Source organism: Amia ocellicauda, chromosome 4, assembly GCF_036373705.1.
Source record: "Amia ocellicauda isolate fAmiCal2 chromosome 4, fAmiCal2.hap1, whole genome shotgun sequence".
Taxonomy (NCBI): Eukaryota; Metazoa; Chordata; class Actinopteri; order Amiiformes; family Amiidae; genus Amia; species Amia ocellicauda.
The window spans coordinates 14,032,714-14,054,128 of record NC_089853.1 but is presented as its reverse complement, the minus strand read 5'-3'; the positions used below and the strand labels follow the sequence as shown (position 1 = coordinate 14,054,128).

Sequence of the window (21,415 nt, the reverse complement as noted above, 5' to 3'; positions counted from 1 at the left end):
TGTTGCATACCGTATATATTTTTCTTTTTATTGGGGGAAACTGTATTATTCATGTAGTGAATTTACACTATTGCTTTAGTAACCCCCTTATCTAGACACTACTAGATACAATTATGTCAATTTCTAATTGTAATAGCTTAATGGAATATGAAGAAAAATGTGCGTTCAAATAGGTAAAATTACTATTCAACTAATAACTAATTCAAAATAAACCCCCGATAATTAGAGCATTTTCTACTTTAATACTGACTATCTCCCTGATGTGGAAAACAAAGTGGATCTTTCTTAGCAGCCATATATCAAGTCATCACTCCACAACTACCTGTACCAGGGTCATGTAGGATGAAAGCAGACTTTCAAAATGTTGCAACTATTATTCAAAGAACATTATACAAAGTATTTCAAGCCCCTTGGCAATTTACTTTAATGACAGGTTATTGGATTTCAAATGAACACAACCATTTCAGGGAGAATCCTCAAAAAAACTTCTCCATCAACCCCCTTGAACATGTTAAAGATGTAGAAACTGGAGGAACCATGGACTTGAAGTTACTTAAAAATATTATTTTATTTACATATATTGTATGTCTGTGTGAAACCAGTGAAGGGCATTGGGAAGGCATATGTTTACCTTCCCAATATATAATATATGTCCAGATATTAGTAGAGTAACATTTTCAGGTAATTTCTGCCATTTTCTGTTCTTAGCAGTACTATCCATAGTACTGTGCAAATACAATCTCTTGGGACAGGATATGTAGAGAGATATATAACATACTACCAGGGGACTTTGACTCACTAAAAAGGGAATTGTGCAGATTGAAACTCCAATGGAAGAAAAGGTTAATGAACTGCTTTGTTACTTTGGTACAGTGCAAAAGCAAACAAAAAAGTAGGTGTTTTTATTGATCTAGTCCATTCAAACAACCATTAAGTTGTTAAGGAATTGTAACTACAAATATTATCTTTGTATGTTTAGAGTCTAGAGTTATTGTAACAACTTCTAAAGGCAGAATATGAAATCATTTAACCAGATATTGACATTGGTAAACAGGGGATACATATGAAGTCCATAGAGAATGGATAGTTACAAAGAAGAATATATTGCTAGAGGTATAAAGGACAGACAATGAAAGACAAGAAATAAGTGGCCTGCAAGACTTAACTGATCAATTAGGAAAAGATATAGGAGAAAGATATACGAGTACTCTACAGAGCAAAATATACTAAAATCAAGTCCTGAGTGCTTTTGCTAACAAGATACATAGCTACATTAGATAAGGTAATTTAAAAGGTTTAAGGAAACTTAGATATGCAGACAGGCAAGTAAATAAAGACAGACAGTGATGTATCCTATGACCTTAATTTGATTTTGTTTTTGTAAAAGTAGTTCCTTCAGTTCTTCATTAATTTAATTCAAGATTCGTCCGGAGATTCAGGATCGACTAGGTTTCCATCTTAAAACTCAACAGATCAGTATTTCTTGGTACATCACATCACATACAGGGAGCAGACCAGGAAACAATTATTTATCTCCCAGTGCACAGAATAGACATGTGTAACTGCATGATGTACTGTATTTCTCTTGTCTACCCATCTATCTATCTCTTCTTTGTTATTTGTTTGACTCAAGACGTAATCACGCAGTTACTCACTACTACACTGTTCACAGAGGTAGAGAAAGAGATGTGTGTTGTGTGTGAGACGTAACATGAGTTCAGGCATTGAGCTAAGCAAGTGTTCAGTGGCACTTCTGCTGTTGGACATTTGTATATCATTAAAAGTATAGCTAAAGAGCATGAAAAAGTAGACAAATGCTAAATCTTTGTTTTGTTTTTCAATAATTATTTTTAAGCTGACATTTATGCAGTTTAGATTTCTTAGTACTGGCTTGTTTTCCTAGTAGCAATGATTTCTGACTTTGTTGTGCAAACCACGCAGTCCTCCAATGTTGGGTAAAAGGATTGTTAGAAAAAAAAATTATAAAGTACATTGCAGAAAGTAAATTCCTCTTTAAGAAAACTAAATATTTTTAGATGACTCAATTAAGACAGTTACACAGTAATTAAAGCAATTGAATTTGAATATTGCACAGTATCTCTGGACTGAGTCTGGACTGTGCATTGGAGTATTTCAGAAGACTGGACAGTGGGAATGAAAAGACAATTAAGGACTTTGATCTTTAATGAGACCATGTCTAAAATCAAGCCGATTTTTCTACCTTCTCCTAGAAAAACTGAGCAGAGAAAATAATGCACAACAAAAGCGTGATGTTTTAAAACAGATTTGTTATCCTGACATTGTTATTCCTAAGGATTGGTTTTAAACTAAAAATACAGTTTAGAATGTCTCAGAATGGGACTATATCCTAGTATTTTTAGATAATGTACATCCCCAAACACAAAGCATTCTTTGAAAATGAATGGGATATTGTGCTTAATACCCGTGAATATTCTGTCTGTCTGCCAAAGATGGAAAAGGAACAATTGTAGAACATGCATCCAAAAAGATAAAACTGGAAGCCTGTAAGCAAAACAGTCAATATCCACCTATCCAGCAAATACTTTAGGATGTTGTAGTCTAAACAGCTTCCTAACCTGAAAATGCAATATACAGCAGATTATGGTAGTATATTATTATTATTGTTTGTTTGTTTGTTTTTACATATACTGTATTTCACTTTTAATTAAATAGATTAGGGGCTAGACTAAATCAAAACTTTGACCTACCTTGCAAAGTAAAAAACTTTTATCCTATCATGTTTTAATATAATGCAAAGACACTCAAACCACAATAGGGTATAGGTTTGTAATTTATGTTTCATGGGTAGGTCAAAGAAGAAATTATACATATATTCCAAATTGTGATTTGTTTTTTAATGTTTTACCCTAAACCACTGTACATTTTTTGCACCAAAATATATATTTTTATTTCTATTTTGTCAAAAGCACACCATCAGAACTGCAGTAATTGTTAGGTCATAGAATTACAGAGATTATAAAAGTCCAAAGGGTTTAAGGAATGTGGGTCAATCAGATAAGAAGTCCCTGAAGGAGCCAAAACTGAAGCTTCTGCCTGTTGATCCAAGTGTGGAGTTGGAATTGATTTTGGGGATCTTCTCCATCAACTTGGAAACAGTTCTCTTCCTGAAAGATGTTGGTGAAGAGGTAAGCTGTTTCATCATTTCCCCGTAAAGTGTGTGGAAGACAGTTGCTGTCTCCTCCCAGCTGTCCCTGGCTGAGATTTCAAAGAAGGGAAGTTTGAGCCCCTTGGACAGTGACTCTCCGTCCTCAGTAGTCACCATCCTATCATACTGGAGGTCCTTCTTGTTGGCCACAATGACGGTTGGAGGAGGATCACTACTCCCCTTTCGAGAGCCAGAGTGAATGTGGTTGACCAGGAAGCATAGTCTCATCACCTCGTCAAAGCTGCACCTGTCTGTCACCGAGTACACAATGAGAAAGCCATCCCCCCACTTAATCTTCTCTTCAATCAGCAATGCATCTTCTTCCTGGGACAAAGGGGAGAGCCATTTTTAAAGAAAAAAATATTTAAGTTCTATATGCTGTTTCTTGCGTATAGCATATTGCGTTTATTTATTTTAAATAATGTTTTTATTATTGTATTTATTTATTAAATATAACCCCTGAGATTTTGTTTTATTTGTTTGCTTTAAAAACACTTCACAGATTTTGCTCAATGGGATTTTTGGAGATCTTTAAGAAAACAATCCTATTAATAACTGTGTCAAATGCAGAGTTAGTACAGAGCTGCATACTAGCTAGTATGGTCCTATCTCAAGATCATCCCCAGCTGCCCGCTCAATTTCAATGATAAAATACTTCCAGAGAAAACTGTAGACCAGGTGATCCCCTGCACAGTACAGAACTCAGGATTCAGTGTTTTGTTGCTAAACAAAAACTGAAAGGGGGCACACACCTCAGGATGAGAACATTTTGGTTATTAGTACAAGTAACCTAATATAGCTCATATTTGATTACAACGAACTTCATGCAGGTGATGGGATTATTTAATTGTATTGAAATGTCATTGTATCGAAAACTTACTATTACTATTGGCCATCTGCTGGGACTTGGAAATGCTTTCTTTACAGAGAGAATTTTGTTTTAATGAGATTTTATTTTATTTAAAAACTTTAAAACCTAATATATCTCATTACAGTGTTATAAATAGGTAAATATGTATACCTAAGTATTATATAATTTGTGTGTTTAAATGCATGCTTAAACCCATATCAGGCCTACATAACTGACTACATAAACAATATTATACCTGGTACAATGCCATGAAAATAAATTGTAAAGCAGCTTTGAATATGAATTTTCCTAAGTGACTAAATTGTTTGATATGGCAATTGTTGGGCACTGGAAGCCAATAAATAGGTAGCATAACGTATTGTGAATTGAATCTATGGTTTTATGATATGTAATATATGTATTACTTTACTATAAATAAATGTCCAATATGTACATTTTATAAATCTTATGTGATATATTTTAATAATTTGTCATTTTAAAATGTGGTTGTTGGTATTGAGTGTAAAACAACATATTAATGTATATGTATGTTTGCATGTATGTGTGTGTGCCTTTCAGCAATTATACACTTATATGCGTGTGCATTTCAGCAATATATAGCTGGCAGTACATGTTTGGACTTTCAGATGTGTTCCATTGTTCACTTGGTGCGGTATTAAAATGTTTAGTCTTTAGAAACTGTTAGACTAAGTTAGTCCTGTGCTCTAGAGGGCAGAAGCTATTATTTTGAGTTTGGTGCAATTGATTAAATGTTTAGTGCTGAGCTGGAGATTGGGGATTTCAGCAGTCAAGTTTGTTGCAATTGGTACTTCGCTAGCATACTAGTTTAGTAGGGAGCTCCGTACTATCCACGGGATCATCCCCAGTTATTACATGGTTTTCAGTATGTTGCAATTTACTCAAGTCTGTTTTGCACTTTACTACATGAGTCTGGTGAGTAGCCTTGTACTATGCAGGAGATGTTGTTGAGTGTGCAACAATCCTTACTGTTCTATTATCTTCCACTCAATTTAATCTGTGATTTCATAAAGGCTCAGCAGAAGAAAACAAATATGCCAGTAGTATGCTCTAAACTGTGTAACACTAATAATAATAAAAAAACAGTAAATACAAATAAAGTGGAAGAACAGTAGGGATTGTTGCACACTCAACATCATCTCCTGCACGGAATTCACTGCTACAGAACTATTAACGTACAAAATAAATCAACACTGTAAAATCAAACTAAATATTGCAATTTGAAAGCTTCATTAACAATTCAGATAACCTTTCAATATGAACGCAGCAATTAAAACAGTGAAATCTCTAATTCGCCCATATCATGAAGCAAAAAAAGCAGAAATCTTGGCAAAGGCTTATGGTCATTGTTGTCTGTATTAAACTTTGAACAAAAAACATTTTTGCATTCCACCTTATTTTATAAATGAAGAACCAATTAGCCACATAAAAATGACTGATAAAGAGTATTCTGCAGTGATTGGCTGCATAAAAAAAAAAATTGACAAGCATTTCCTGAAAAGTGATTGGCTGCACAAACATGATTTACAGTTACTACAATGACCAATGCCAGCGCTTCGAATCCTGTGTGGGAGTAGGTTTCATAAAAGCATAACACCATATTATTCAGACAGAGACCATATAATGTAGCATGAAAACACTAGTTTATTTATATCTTTGTACAAGGTTTATCAGTTTAACAAGTTTCACCAGCAGCATCAGATGATGTAGAAATGCATTATTTTCGGTTTAAAAAGGTTTAGAAAATTCAATCACTTCATTCTTTGAAGTTTCACGGTTCTGTTAACTGAATTAGGACACCATCATCTATGAAATGTCAAATATAATCCAATTCAGACCAGTATTTGTAATCTATATACAATGTCAACTGGAATCATTATTAGTTGAGCAACAATCATCCACTCTACCTTCGAAATGGCTGCACAAGCACAGAGTCAATCAGGCAAGAAAACAGTTGATTTTAAATATATATTAAAAAAAATGTTAATGCATTTGGATGAAAGTTTTTTCTTCCAATTTCATGGCCAAAAATATACAAAAATATTCAACTCATAATGAAACTTTACCATGCATTTTCCTTATATATGGTCATGTTCACAGTCCCGAGGGAAGCTGTGAATGCTGGTTAATGGCAATCCTTCTCAGAAGAAAACTTTCCGTTCTCTTCCAATTAATACTTTTGCTCAGATTGCATCCTCTCCTGCTGTGATTACTGGAAGATTGGATTTCATAACATAAACAATAAAATAAGAGTCACAGGGTAGGGGTTCTCAGCATCAAGAAATGCTTAATATTTTGTAATTTGCAGCAAATATATTATTTTGGGAGGCATTGATGGCTTTGCGACCCTTGCCACAGTAGCCAATCTGATTGCCCTCTTCAGTGGGATTTTCTAGTTTAAGTAAAAGATAAAGGTTTTGCTTCCAGTATCTGATTAACTTGATAATGTGAAGATCAAGCAAGGCCCAATTGTGTGTTCAGTCCAAGCTGGTCTCTGTTACATGCTGAAGCTGGTATGTGCACCACTATCACGATTGTGTATTTGAATTATCTAATGAGCCGTGCTCCGAACAGCAGGCCCACACAGGGAACAAGCTGATGTGTGAAGATGGTGGATATATGGCTTTGGGATCCCTTCATGGATAAATTCATGTTACTGCTGCATTGTCTGGCATTATACTGTCTGCAACTGATATGTCAAATATTCATTTTTTTTAAACATATAGCCTATGTATTTGAAAATACTATGGCTTATAATAACATCAAATTGATCAGAAATACAGTGTAGACATTGTTAATGTTGATCATTAGAAAAACCTTTTGTAATTATGTTAGCACAGCTGAAAACTGTTGTGCTGATTAAAGAAGCAATAAAACTGGCCTTCTTTAGACTTGTTGAGTATCTGGAGCATCAGCAATTGTGGGTTTGATTACAGGCTTAAAATGGCCAGTAACAAATAACTTTGTTCTGAAACTTGTCAGTCTATTCTTATTCAGAGAAATTAAGGCTATTCCATGCAAGAAATTGCCAAGAAACTGAAGATCTCGTACAACGCTGTGTACCAATCCCTTCACAGAACAGTGCAAACTGGCTCTAACCAGAATAGAAAGAGGAGTGGGAGGCCCTGGTGCACAACTGAGCAAGAGGACAAATACATTAGAGTGTCTAGTTTAAGAAACAGGCACCTCACAGGTCCTCAACTGGCAGCTTCATTAAATAGTACCCGCAAAACACCAGTCTCAACATCAACAATGAAGAGGCGACTCCGGGATGCAGGATAAAAATAAAAGATTAAGATGGGCAAAAAAAACACAGACACTGAGCAGAGGAAGATTGGAAAAAAGTGTTATGGACAGATGAATCTAAGTTTGAAATGTTCAGCTAACAAAGAAGAACATTTGTGAGACGCAGACCGAATGAAAAGATGCTGGAGGAGTGTTTGACGCCATCTGTCAAGCATGGTGGAGGCAATGTGATGGTCTGGGGGTGCTTTGGTGGTGGTAAAGTGGGAGATTTGTACAGGGTGAAAGGGATCTTGAAGAAGGAAGGCTATCACTTTGCAAGTCCATGCCATACCCTGTGGACGGCACTTGATTGGAGCCAATTTCCTCCTACAACAGGACAGTGACCCAAAGCACAGCTCCAAACTATGCAAGAACTATTTAGGGAAGAAGCAGTCAGCTGGTATTCTGTCTATAATGGAGTGGCCAACACAGTCACCGGATCTCAACCATATTGAGCTGTTGTGGGAGCAGCTTGACTGTATGGTACATAAGAAGTGCACATCAGGCCAATCCAACTTGTGGGAGGTGCTTCAGGAAGCATGGGGTGAAATCTCTTCAGATTACCTCAACAAATTGACAGCTAGAATGCCAAAGGTCTGTAAGGCTGTAATTGTTGCAAATGGAGGATTCTTTGATGAAAACAAAGTTTGAAGGACACAATTATTGTTTCAATTAAAAATCATTATTTCTAACCTTGTCAATGACTATATTTACTATTCATTTTACTATATTTCCTATTCAAACTCATTTCATGTTTGTTTTCATGGAAAACAAGGACATTTCTAAGTGACCCCAGACTTTTGAACGGTAGTGTATGCATATATATAATTAGATTTGTTTTCCATCCAGCTCTCAAGGGGAATCATGGCATCATGTTTTTTTTTTTACATTAACAATTTTATTTTTGTTTCCCAATTGGTAAAGCAAAAGTCCTGAATTGATAAACACCATAATACATGCTGTTAAAATAATAATCAAAAAAGTAATTTTCTAAATTGTTCACATATTTCATCAGTTTATATTCAAAATGCAGAATACCCAATATTCAATTGTCTAAATCAAGTTCTCTCACTTAACTATGTTTCAAATGTGACTTTTTGTTGGCAAAATAAATCAGTCTTTTTAGGGACTGTCTAAGCTCTGCTTTTGTCATGTGGTTAGCACTTATAACACGCTTCAGGTAGTTTGATTACAGTGTTATTACAGTACCATAGTACGTCAAAGCCTCTACGACACAATAATATTGATAGTACAAAATACAGTACTTTGAACTGACTAAAGTCTGACTAAAGTCAGATGTCTTCAAAACTCTCTGTTCCTCAAGCTATGATGTACCTACAGAAACAAGTGAACTGTGTCACTTCTAGGGATCCAAAAAAAATGTGAATCTTTTCTAAATTCCAATAAATATGTATTTAATAAAATAATCTTGTGCAAGTGACAGATAAGAACATAAGAAAGTTTACAAACGAGAGGAGGCCATTTGACCCATCGTGCTCGTTTGGTGTCCATTAATAAGTAAGTGATTCAAGGATCCTATCCAGTCTATTTTTAAATGTTCCCAAACTTTCAGCTTCTACCACATTGCTGGGGAGTTTGTTCCAGATTGTGACAACTCTCTGTGTAAAGAAGTGTCTCCTGTTTTCCGTTTTGAATGCCTTGAAGCCCAATTTCCTTTTGTGTCCCCGGGTGCATGTGTCCCTGCTGATCTGGAAAAGCTTCTCTGGTTTGATGTGGTCAATACTCTTCATGATTTTGAAGACTTGAATCAAGCCCCCACGTAGTCTCCTCTATTCCAGGGTGAAAAGGTTCAGTTCCCTCAGTCTCTCAGTAGGACATTCCCTTCAGACCTGGAATAAGTCTGGTTGCTCTCCTCTGAACTGCCTCTAGAGCAGCGATATCTTTCTTGAAGTGTGGAGCCCAGAACTGTACACAGTATTCCAGATAAGATCGTATTTATTCATGTGTAAGCTAGTGATCACACAGTGAAGTGAGTATGGATATTTATCTGTTGACCTTGGCAGTTAAAAATTAGGAGATGATTGAAAACATCATCCTTGTCAGTTATGCAACTATTTATGTAATAATGTTAGTAGAAAATGTATCCCTAGGTATAGCGCGCAATTGTATATCTTGGGTGTATGGGGATATGTGTATGGACTGGTGACACAAGGGAGGTATGTCAGCCTCCGATTGCCCAAACCCCTAGTCCCCTTATAATATTTGATAGTGTACCAAGTTTGACAATTGCTATATATTGAGGAAGACACACATTATCTTATATTAAAGCATAATTTAATTCACATACATACATCAGCCATAACATTATGACCACTGACAGGTGAAGTGAATAACATTGATAATCTCGTTATCATGGCACATGTCAGTGGGTGGGATATATTAGGCAGCAAGTGAACATTGTGTCCTCAAAGTTGATGTGTTAGAAGCAGGAAAAACGGGCAAGCGTAAGGATCTGAGCGACTTTGACAAGGGCCAAATTGTGATGGCTAGACGATTGGGTCAGAGCATCTCCAAAACTGCAGCTCTTGTGGGGTGTTCCCGGTCTGCAGTGGTCAGTACCTATCAAAAGTGGTCCAAGGAAGGAAAAGCGGTGAACCGGCGACAGGGTCATGGGCGGCCAAGGCTCACTGATGCAAGTGGGGAGCGAAGGCTGGCCTGTGTGGTCCGATCCAACAGACGAGCTACTGTAGCTCAAATTGCTGAAAAAGTGAATGCTGGCTCTGATAGAAAGGCATCAGAACACACAGTGCATCGCAGTTTGTTGCGTATGGGGCTGTGTAGCCGCAGACCAGTCAGGGTGCATATGCTGACCCCTGTCCACTGCCGAAAGCGCCTACAATGGGCACGTGAGCATCAGAACTGGACCACGGAACAATGGAAAAAGGTGGCCTGGTCTGATGAATCACGAGTTAAAGGTGTTGACTTGGCCTCCAAATTCCCCAGATCTCAATCTAATCAAGCATCTGTGGGATGTGCTGGACAAACAAATCTGATCCATGGAGGCCCCACCTCGCAACTTACAGGACTTAAAGGATCTGCTGCTAACGTCTTGGTGCCAGATACCACAGCACACTTTCAGAGGTCTAGTGGAGTCTATGCCTCGAAAAGGGGGACCTACACAATATTAGGCAGGTGGTCATAATGTTACGGCTGATCAGTGTATATATGCCCAGTGACAGTTTATCCATTGCTTCCAGACTCTGTGTTGAGCACACAGAAATTATTATAAAACCAGACAACCAGAATGTGTAACATATTAAAAGTATAATGTGAACGAAATGTTAAACACTTTAGTTTCCAGTTACATGCAAATATAAATGATTATACTTGTTAGGTGCTTTCATACCTGCAGCTTTTATGATTGTTTTGACACAGATTCTGACACTGAAAACTATACAGAATATGCGCCAGAATTCCACTTCTCTACAGAATGACGTTGTTATAATGAAAGGTAAATAATCATAAATGGTACTGAAGGAAATATATAGTTTATTATTATTAGCCTATTATTTGTCACATTATGTAATAATGTCAATACTGTCTTAATGGAAGCTGTGAGACTTTATATCCAAACAGATTATGTGAATTATCTCTGAAGAGATAGATTTAACAACTGAAAAGGGCACAGCTCCAAATCTCCTCTGTGTGCCTCTTTCATGAAAATAGGCATAATTCTAGTGGTCAAACAGTATGTTTCAGGGTTTCTTTTATGAGTTGTAAGGCAAGTAGCTAAGGCAATGATAGTCAATTGTCCATATCCTCTCTCTGTCAGTATTGTCAATGCCAGCTTGTAATAATAGCATAGCATTAGTGAGATCAATCTGAGCTGAAAGGCCGATTGTTGTCACTGGTTTCGTAGGCAGCAGTGTCTGGGTGCTTCGTTTACAGAACTTGTGAAGTTTAACATAAAACTTCACTAGCATCAAGTTTAAAAGAAACCGTATAGAAGGTATTGTACAGATTTGTTTATTTCCTGTATATGGATCAATATCTTGAAAAAAAAACGCCAGGAATTATTTTTGTGTGTATTGTCTCAAGAACTAGTTCTTGAGAATTCATTACTTCAATCCCCAGTACTTCTGAGTTTGATTTTTAATGCTGGCACTATGCATTTACTCCTCCTCTTCCTATTTTTCTGTAGTGTTTAACAGTGCACAGATTAAACAATGCAGCCAGGTCACAAAAAAGTATAATATAACTGTATATGTACTGGTTGGTATGTTTGTTTGTTTTTTTATACATTTTAATACCCCATTTTACTTTCCCCTTTAAGTTTCCCCTCGGAGTGTGAGCGTTACACAGAGCAGTGCATGTGTGGCTACAACAGCTTTAAGTTTTACACAGGCCTCTCATAGATTGTCAAAACAGGTTAATTAAGAAGTGATGACTGAATTGCCATGCTTGGATTAGTTTACGTAAATTTAGACTGTTAGCAACTGTAGAGAACATGGCATTTTGGGGACAAATCACTCAAATTTGACAGGTCTCAGACATGCAGTTGTACTAAGATATATTTGTACTTCATTTGGGATTGTACATGTATGTTAAACAATGAAATCTTCAGATTATTTACAAATGAGTGAATTGTGTTAGTATTGTGAATTGTGTTACCTGTTTTGGTGATTGGTAAAATAGTACTGGTAAATGCATGAGCAAATTAAAAACTTGTAAGGCTCAGTTTTTAATCTTAATTTAAACTCTGCATCTGACAAATATTTGAAGAATCCTGGTCTATGGATATTGCATTATAAATAAATACATTTTGAAATAAATATGTATTACAATAAATAAACAAACAGAACGGCATTTATTTCTGTATTTACTTTAAGTTCTGGCATGGAACAACCTCATATGTTGGTGTCCATATTCTCTCTCTGTCAGTATTGTCAATGCCAGCTTGTAATAATAGCATAGCATTAGTGAGATCAATCTGAGCTGAAAGGGCGATTGTTGTCACTGGTTTCGTAGGCAGCATTGGAGCGGTGTCTGGGTGCTTTATTTACAAAACTTGTGAAGTTCAACACAAAACTTATGTTTAAAACATACCATTACATTCTGATATAATTGTGAACAACAGTTAAAATTCACATTATAATTTACCTATTGTTGTCACTGTGAATTACATTCATGTGCGCCAACACTGGGGCAGCATGGTGGCACGGTGGTTAGCTGCTGCCTCATAGCTCCAGGGGCCTGGGTTTGAGTCCCAGCTTGGGGTACCTGTCTGTGTGGAGTTTGCATGTTCTCCCCGTGGCCATGTGGGTTTTCTCTGGTTTCTTTTTTCCTCCGGTTTTCCTCCCACCGTCCAAAGACATGTGGGTTAGGTTAATTGGTCTAGTTAAATTGCCCTGTTTGTGTGTGTGTTGCACAGCGATGGATTGGCGTCCTGTACTGGGTGTATTCCTGCCTTGCGCCCTATGCCTGCCGGGATCGGCTCCGGCTTCCCCGCGACCTTCACCAGGATAAGCGGTTTTGAAAATGGATGGATGGATGTGCCAACACTGAGAATATTCTTCTTTAGATTTTCAAAAGTATTACATAGCAGAACTGAACTGGAATGGACAATTCCTAAAAAAAAAGTCACTTCCAGTTAATGTCCAATTCAATTCCACATTTGATCACACTTGTGAGTTGGAATTGACCTCTTAATTTCAGTTCAGAATGGACCCCAACTCAGCAGTACCTTATAAATTCACACCCTTCCATAATATTGAAATGCTGGAAATCCTAATGTAGATCAAATGGAAAAACTAATTTTGAAGGAAAAAAGCAGTGAGCAGTGAGTACTCACCTGACCTGCTGTATCCAAGATTTCAAAGTGTACAACATCTCCACTTACAGTTGCTTCATGCCTGTAGATGGTTTCTGCATATGAATGACCAATATGTTAATAAAACAAAAACAAAAAGATAACAGAAAACTCAAAATAGTGATTGTCTGCTTCGACATAAGCCTTTGTTTCTTTTTGGCTTGAGCATCCACATCCTGGCCAACTGGACAAAGAGGGATACATTTCTTCTCCTCCCCTCACCCCACCATCTACAGCCTGCCATTTGAGTAGGTAGTAGTAAGTAGACAAAATGTAGTTTTAAAGTTTTGTACATTCTGGAGGGATACTTCATAGAAATAAAATTATAGATATGCAAATGTCTTGAGAACTAAATAATGTTCTTCACTATGAAGAAACATCAGTGAAATGCTCACTCACTCATTCCCATGTCAGTGAGTACCAAAGAATTCCAATGAGATAGTTGAGTAAAACTAAATTAAAAGTTGGAAATGTTAAGGTGCTCTGAATTGCAAATTAGATGATAATTTTTAAAAATATATTTCCTCAAGTACCTACCGAGAGTTGGATCATATTCTCCAATGAATCTCTTTGTGATGAACCGCACAGTCATTGCTACAAAACAGTAATAAAATAATTTTCCATCACAACAGAGAAAACAAAGTTTTCATGTCGCTATAGTGTACAGTGAGGGAAAAAAGTATTTGATCCCCTGCTGATTTTGTACGTTTGCCCACTGACAAAGAAATGATCAGTCTATAATTTTAATGGTAGGTGTATTTTAACAGTGAGAGACAGAATAACAACAAAAAAATCCAGAAAAATGCATTTCAAAAAAGTTATACATTGATTTGCATGTTAATGAGGGAAATAAGTATTTGACCCCTTCGACTTAGTACTTGGTGGCAAAACCCTTGTTGGCAATCACAGAGGTCAGATGTTTCTTGTAGTTGGCCATCAGGTTTGCACACATCTCAGGAGGGATTTTGTCCCACTCCTCTTTGCAGATCCTCTCCAAGTCATTAAGGTTTCGAGGCTGACGTTTGGCAACTCAAACCTTCAGCTCCCTCCACAGATTTTCTATGGGATTAAGGTCTGGAGACTGGCTAGGCCACACCAGGACCTTAATGTGCTTCCGCTTGAGCCACTCCTTTGTTGCCTTGGCTGTGTGTTTTGGGTCATTGTCATGCTGGAATACCCATCCACGACCCATTTTCAATGCCCTGGCTGAGGGAAGGAGGTTCTCACCCAAGATTTGACGGTACATGGCCCCGTCCATCGTCCCTTTGATGCGGTGCAGTTGTCCTGTCCCCTTAGCAGAAAAACACCCCCAAAGCATAATGTTTCCACCTCCATGTTTGACGGTGGGGATGGTGTTCTTGGGGTCATTCCTCCTCCTCCAAACACGGCGAGTTGAGTTGATGCCAAAGAGCTTGATTTTGGTCTCATCTGACCACAACACTTTCACCCAGTTCTCCTCTGAATCATTCAGATGTTCATTGGCAAACTTCAGACGGGCCTGTACATGTGCTTTCTTGAGCAGGGGGACCTTGCGGGCGCTGCAGGATTTCAGTCCTTCACAGCGTAGTGTGTTACCAATTGTTTTCTTGTCCCTGACATCCTTGGACAGCTCTTTGGTCTTGGCCATGGTGGAGAGTTTGGAATCTGATTGATGGATTGCTTCTGTGGACAGGTGTCTTTTATACAGGTAACGAGCTGAGATTAGGAGCACTCCCTTTAAGAGAGTGCTCCTAATCTCAGCTCGTTACCTGTATAAAAGACACCTGGGAGCCAGAAATCTTGCTGATTGATAGGGGATCAAATACTTATTTCCCTCATTAACATGCAAATCAATTTATAACTTTTTTGAAATGCGTTTTTCTGGATTTCTTTGTTGTTATTCTGTCTCTCACTGTTAAAATACACCTACCATTAAAATTATAGACTGATCATTTCTTTGTCAGTGGGCAAACGTACAAAATCAGCAGGGGATCAAATACTTTTTTCCCCCACTGTATGTGTCAAATACATATAAACAACTTTAAAATGAAAAAAATCATCAAATAATGGAGGATGTCAAAACCCTTTTTTCAAAATATATATATATATATATTTTGTTTTATTAGATAACATAAGTAGTTCATGAGGTATTTCAAGTACATATTTGTGATGTGTTTTGGTACACTAATATAAAGTAATATACTCTCTTAAGAGGAGGAGCTGATAGAAGATTCCTTGAGGTGAGACTTTTTCTGGTTTTACTCATTTGTTGGCCTGTTGCTCTCCTTGTGGTGACAGGAAAGACAAACAAAATTGGCATTTCCTGTGCTAACGTTTCAGATAAATTTATATTCCAAGTATTTTGTACAAGCTTTTCCCTTTTCCCATACCATAATTGTACCACCATACAAAACAACCAGGGTCCGAATCTGGATCATTGGTGAAAATAAGATACAACAATGGTCAAACTTTTCAGCACACATTTATGTTAGTACAACTGAAATATATTAGGATACTAACCCTGTGCTAAATAATTCTGTGAGAATTTGTGATTCTCTGACTTGCTCAGGGATGACAGTCTATTGTTGTCTGAACTCAGGAAAGCCTTGATAACATGAGGAACCTTATGGTGCCATAGTGGTCTTACCAAATAAGTCCCCCTCCCTTTTGACATTGTTGTCCTTGATTGTCATATAATTTCACACAGTAATGTGCAGAAAAACAAAGGCAGGGGCTCATTGAGAAAAAAGGGCACTTTTTAAGCATCGTGTGCACAGGAGGGGAGGACACTTTGGGGCATGAGGACAGAAGGGCATAGGTCAAGCCCCCCCAGCCCCCACCCTGTGCACATCACTGATTCCAGAATTTTCTACGATCAAAACTTTGAATGACTTTGAAATGTTCATACTGAGTTTCTGGTTATTTACACTGCATATTGGAATTCAGCATGAAACATGGGACTTTTATCATGTACTTATGTGGAAATGTTGGAGTCTGTAATGCTAAGTCGTCTGACTATAGATGCTTGTTTCAAGCTTTGACAATACAGTAATTTACATGACATTATATAAATTACATTTGATTAAAATGTGCAGGCTTTATTTCAATGTATGACAATGTATGTGTGTCCATTTAAAATTCCAGAACTTATTTGATTATTCTTCAACTTCACTTTAGTTTACTTTAGCTTACTAAAGTGGGTTTCAAAATGCATTTCAAAATGCTTTGCAGGTGTATTCTGAGTACTGTATTGTTAAAGTTAATATGTTTTCAATAATTGATGAAAGTTCAATCAAAAACCTTTGCTTGGAAATAGAGGTTTTAAGAAATATTTATTGTTATTTACATGATGGATCTACCAGTCTACAGCCAACACATTTCTTTCTGGCACAATCTGTATTTTTGAATTTGAATTTGTAGATAGTTTATTTTGGTTTAGGCAAAAAAAAAAAAAAAAAAAAATGCAAAACGGTATTGCCCTAGTTCCCTGATAGTGCTTTTGCAATGGCCTCTCTGAATGTTGCACAACAATATTGAATAGACATTTTATAGGTCCATTTCTGGAATTTCAGTACATATCAGGCACAATTCTATAATTTGTGTTTATTTTACCTAAATGTTTTGTAAATATTTTTCTCTGGAATGTAGTTCTATTAATGCAAAAATATTTTGACAATATCCCATGGAGTCTACAAATCTGAGATGCCACAGCATCATTTTGTTACATGTTGGCACAATGTTATTTGTCTAGGTGTATGTACAAGAATATTTAAATTTCAAATGTATTATATTGTGGAAGTTATAATTTCGCAAGAGATTACTGATGGCCTTTAAATGCAATGCTAAATATATTTAAATGATCAGTACATTTGTAGAATATTAACTGTATTAATTGTGTTTGAATACAAGTGTTATTATCGTTCATTTAAAACAAATGGACAGCCGTGGAACAAACACTCTAAAAACACGTGTACAAAACTTTTACTTGCTTTTAAAATCAACTGATTAAAACAGACCACAATCCATGAAGATTGATATGTTCTACAGAAACTGTTCCCACTCAAATCCCACCTACACTCATACCAGGACGTTTTATATAGATTTCACTGGTTCACAGCACTTAAAACTCAAACGAGCTCTGCTTAAAGGAACATAAAACTGGTACATACAAATATAGCCTGTATTTACACACACACACACACACACACACACATACACAACATTTTAGAGGTAATGTTTCCGACACATCAGAACATTATTACTGCTACCAGTACTTCTATACTATTAAGTAGACTATTACTACTACTTATTATTTAATTACATTGCGTGTTGGATAACAATCACTTTTATTTAACAAAATTGAATGAAATCGCAATCGAACGTTAAAACAGCAATACATAATAATAATAATAATAATAATAATAATAATAATAATAATAAACATTTAATTTGTTTTACTTTTTTTTTTTTTTTTAAGTTTGAGTGTACTAGCATATGCTTTTTTTTTTTTTTTCTTAACCAGTGCCCGAGAACAAGTTTCTGGTGCTTTAGTCATAAGATTCAATTACCTTTATTACCAACTTTATTGTGCCTTTTGGGGCGGGGTGGGGGGTATCTTGTTTTGTTTTAAAGTCAAACCTTACGTGTTCAATTGATCCATTTAAATTGAAGTCAACTTTCGTATCAAACAGCTCTGTGAAATCGTGGCGTGCTTGCTAGCTGCGTCTCAAGAATGGTTTGCTTTCCATGTCAAAGTTGCTACAAAATGTCACCAGGCCACCGTCAACCGAGATGACTAAACATGATCATCATGCATAAGCCACACATTTGAAATCAATCGTATTTTGGAGTTTACCTGTTTTCCCAACAGCGCCTTGTCCTAACACGACTATCCTGACAGTTCTGGAGGAAGGGAGACTTCCCGATCTCCTCAGAGGTCTTGGCAAAGTGAAATTTGTGGTCATCTTAAGATCCTTGAAATGAACTTTAAATTACTCATTGCAGGAGGATCATGCATAAACTCCAAAGAGTTCTCCTCTTGTCTGAAACTGAAGTGTGTGTATGGGAAAAGTATCCCTTCTGTTTCCGAATAGCAGCCCAGAGGAACAGGACAGTAAACGCCTTTGTATCTGCCCCTCCTCTCAGTCACTCATAATTTATGCTGACGTTCGCAATTAAGTTGATAAATCCAAGGCTGTGCAAATGATGTGAGTCCCGACTGAGCTTTCTTCCTATCAACAGCTTTAGGAAAACACATACGCAATGGCACCCAAAATATGAACCACAGATTGCATAAGTTAGGTAAAAAAAAAATGCGGACATATGGGTATTGATCAATAGGGATAATTACAACTGACTGCCCACCTAAACTGGGACAATGCGGGTGCCTTATCAATTATCAATAATAGAGGGGAAAGTCGCGAAGCAGTCATGAGGAACAAAACTCAAGCTCTGATGCAACATGCACATATTTGCTGAAGTTTGAGGGTTAGATTTTGTAATCATTCTTTTCTGTTTAAAACAATACAATTTTATTTATCAAGTTCTACCAATCTGTTAATTATTTCTAAAACTTTTTAAAAATTTGAATGTATTTCAGTTCAATCATTTTGAATGTTGTACTTACGTAATGCTTATGAACTTTAAATTGATGTTTTTCAGACTAATTGTATTCAAAATGTTCATTATCTTAGAAATACTGCAGTGTGAAATATATGATCATTTTACTCCTGAAATTAAAAGACATGGAAGCATAGGAATATAAGGATATTAGTCTTGAAATGCCATCAAATTAACCATTCTGCAGTAATATAGCAAACCAAAACAGTTTTCTTACCTCCATTTCTCCTCATGAAAAAGGTCTTACAACATCTTCCTTTATTTCTAGATAGGGTTGTTTGTTTCCGGTATTATATTCACTTTTGATAGATTACATCAATGTATCTCACTGTATAATTTTATTTTATTCACAAATCATAATTCAGAACTAACTGAAATTTATCTGAACACAAGATCTTTGAAAATAAAAACATGCCTATAAGGTTTTCCTCTTATTTACCGTATTTTCGCACTGCATGAACATGGTCCAAGGAAACACTTGAGTGGAGAAGTAATAATGTAGGCTTCTAATCAGATAATGGTTGGCATCTTGAGGGATCCTGTCCCATTCTCCAGTCAGTGCTTTACCAAGAACCATGATGTCACATTGAGCTTTATTGAATTGGCTTTACCTCAAATCATACTCAGAAATAAGTTCTTGAACTTGCTTTCTACGAGCTGCTCTCCAGCAGTTGTTCTCCTGAAGGGTATATTTTTACACCATGTTCAGTGAATGCGTGACTCCTCTTAATATTGTTATGGTCTTTGCTAGATCTTTCACCATCTTTACTGGGATTACTAGTGTACTAGTCTGTTTTGATATAGTCTTAAATCTAGTAACTGCTGGAAGGTGCAAATCAAATAAGTAGCTATGCTACTTTGAAATATCTCCAGATTCCAGTCTATTTAAATTAGCCACATACTTTGGCAAATTATCCTCAGCACAATTTTTCCTAGTATTAGCTCTCCATCTCCTCTAAATATTATGAATACCTTAATCAAGTTTCACTTGAGTTGTTATGTGTTGAAGCTCTCTCAGTCTGTCCGCATGACTCGTGCCTTTAACCCTGGAAAGGATAATTGCTGGTCTCTAAACCTTCTCTAAAGCATCTGAGCATTTAATGACATTTTCCATATAAATTAACCCAATAATATTGGATATCTTATTAGTGTTGCATTTCAAAATGGTACCACCAGCTCTCTAGAACTGTACGGTTAGCGATTCTTTATATACACTTTTGGTCAAGAGGATACCTGGACAGTCTAACAGCAATACAACTAAAAGAAAAGATCATAGCTTCATGTGTCAATCTCAACTGTAATGGAGACATTCAGTTAATTTCAATTAAAATTATTCTCATCAAAAAATATTACATTTTTATGAAGTGCAGACATGCTGTTTACAGTCCATTTTTACCTTCATAAGGTCCATTCACTATGATACAAAGTTGAAAAGCAAACCTTCCTGTAGATATCATATGTTGAAATTAGGAAACTATGACACAAATATTACATATGGAGTCATATAACCAGGCTTCCCTTTTTGTTAAGTTTTCATTTTGTTCATTTCACATTGCACCACCACTTTTAACAGTTTACAGGCTCATGTCCCCTCATTTAAATCACTTAAAGCACTTAAATCAGCTATTTCCAGTTACACCTGCTAATACCAATTTCAGAACCTGAAAGTATCCTATTTACAGAAATGTGGAATAACAGAAAATGAGGTGCCTAGATCACACAGTTAGGGTATGAATAACACATTATTTGGAATTTAGCAGTTTTCCACCTAATCTGAAGCAGCCATATGACATCTTCTGGATTAAAGAATAATAGTAGTAGTAGAATTTTTTTGTAAACTACAAAAGAAAATGTTAACTAATTAGGAAAAAAAACAGGTATTACCAATTGATGTTGTAATGCTTGTAGTGAGAGACCAGCTTCCACTGCCTTTTCCTTTTCAATACATTTCAATTAAAAAAACATGCTGGTTCTTCCTTCCTTAGTTAAGTTAATTAACTTAATATTTGACCTCATCATGTTGACTGCCAGTGTACTATCTCAAAAGATCACATAACTGTGTGTTCAGGGAACCTAACGTAATGAGGTGAACAGTGCGACATCCATTCCAGCTGAAGACTTCATGAAATTCGAAGGCAGAAAGAGTTAATGTTTTTCACTTCATCTTTCACGACTAATTCCCATGACACAGGAACATTACTTTGCATGCGGAAGCCTTCACGGCAGCCACATGCTCCATGGACAGATGCACACCAGATAACACTCCCGTCACACATGACCAGTCTGCAGTTCATGAATCAGCTTGCATCACAGGACCAATTTGGAGTTCATATTTTTCCCCCAATCCTGCTTCTCCATGCAATTGAGGCAAGAACACTAAGTGCAAAAAGATTGGATAGACTTCTACAAAAGGCTAGTGAAGATATGATATGGCTAACATACATTGAAGATACTTTTCTTTAGCTAGTTAAGGGAAGCAATAAAAAGCTTCTGTGAAGGATGATTCAGGCAACGATCAATTAGCACCACAGGGTGGGATGTCTTCAATATTGGTTACATGTCTTAGAGCAAAGAAAATTAAAGATTCCCATGTGTTAAACAAAAATTGGAAAAAAATAGAGGTCTG

The 21,415-nt window shown here is 36.5% G+C and overlaps 1 protein-coding gene across 1 annotated transcript; it reads right to left on the bottom strand.

Annotated features, from left to right (window-relative positions):
* Positions 1-549: 549 nt before the first annotated feature.
* Positions 550-21,305, bottom strand: LOC136747816 (ras-related and estrogen-regulated growth inhibitor). Its single transcript, XM_066701038.1, has 4 exons — positions 18,026-21,305; positions 13,729-13,785; positions 13,174-13,247; positions 550-3,511 (listed from the first exon to the last, which is right to left on the bottom strand). Exons 1-4 carry the CDS (start codon positions 18,132-18,134, stop codon positions 3,029-3,031), a joined length of 723 nt encoding a protein of 240 aa, XP_066557135.1. The 5' UTR covers positions 18,135-21,305; the 3' UTR covers positions 550-3,028.
* Positions 21,306-21,415: the final 110 nt, after the last annotated feature.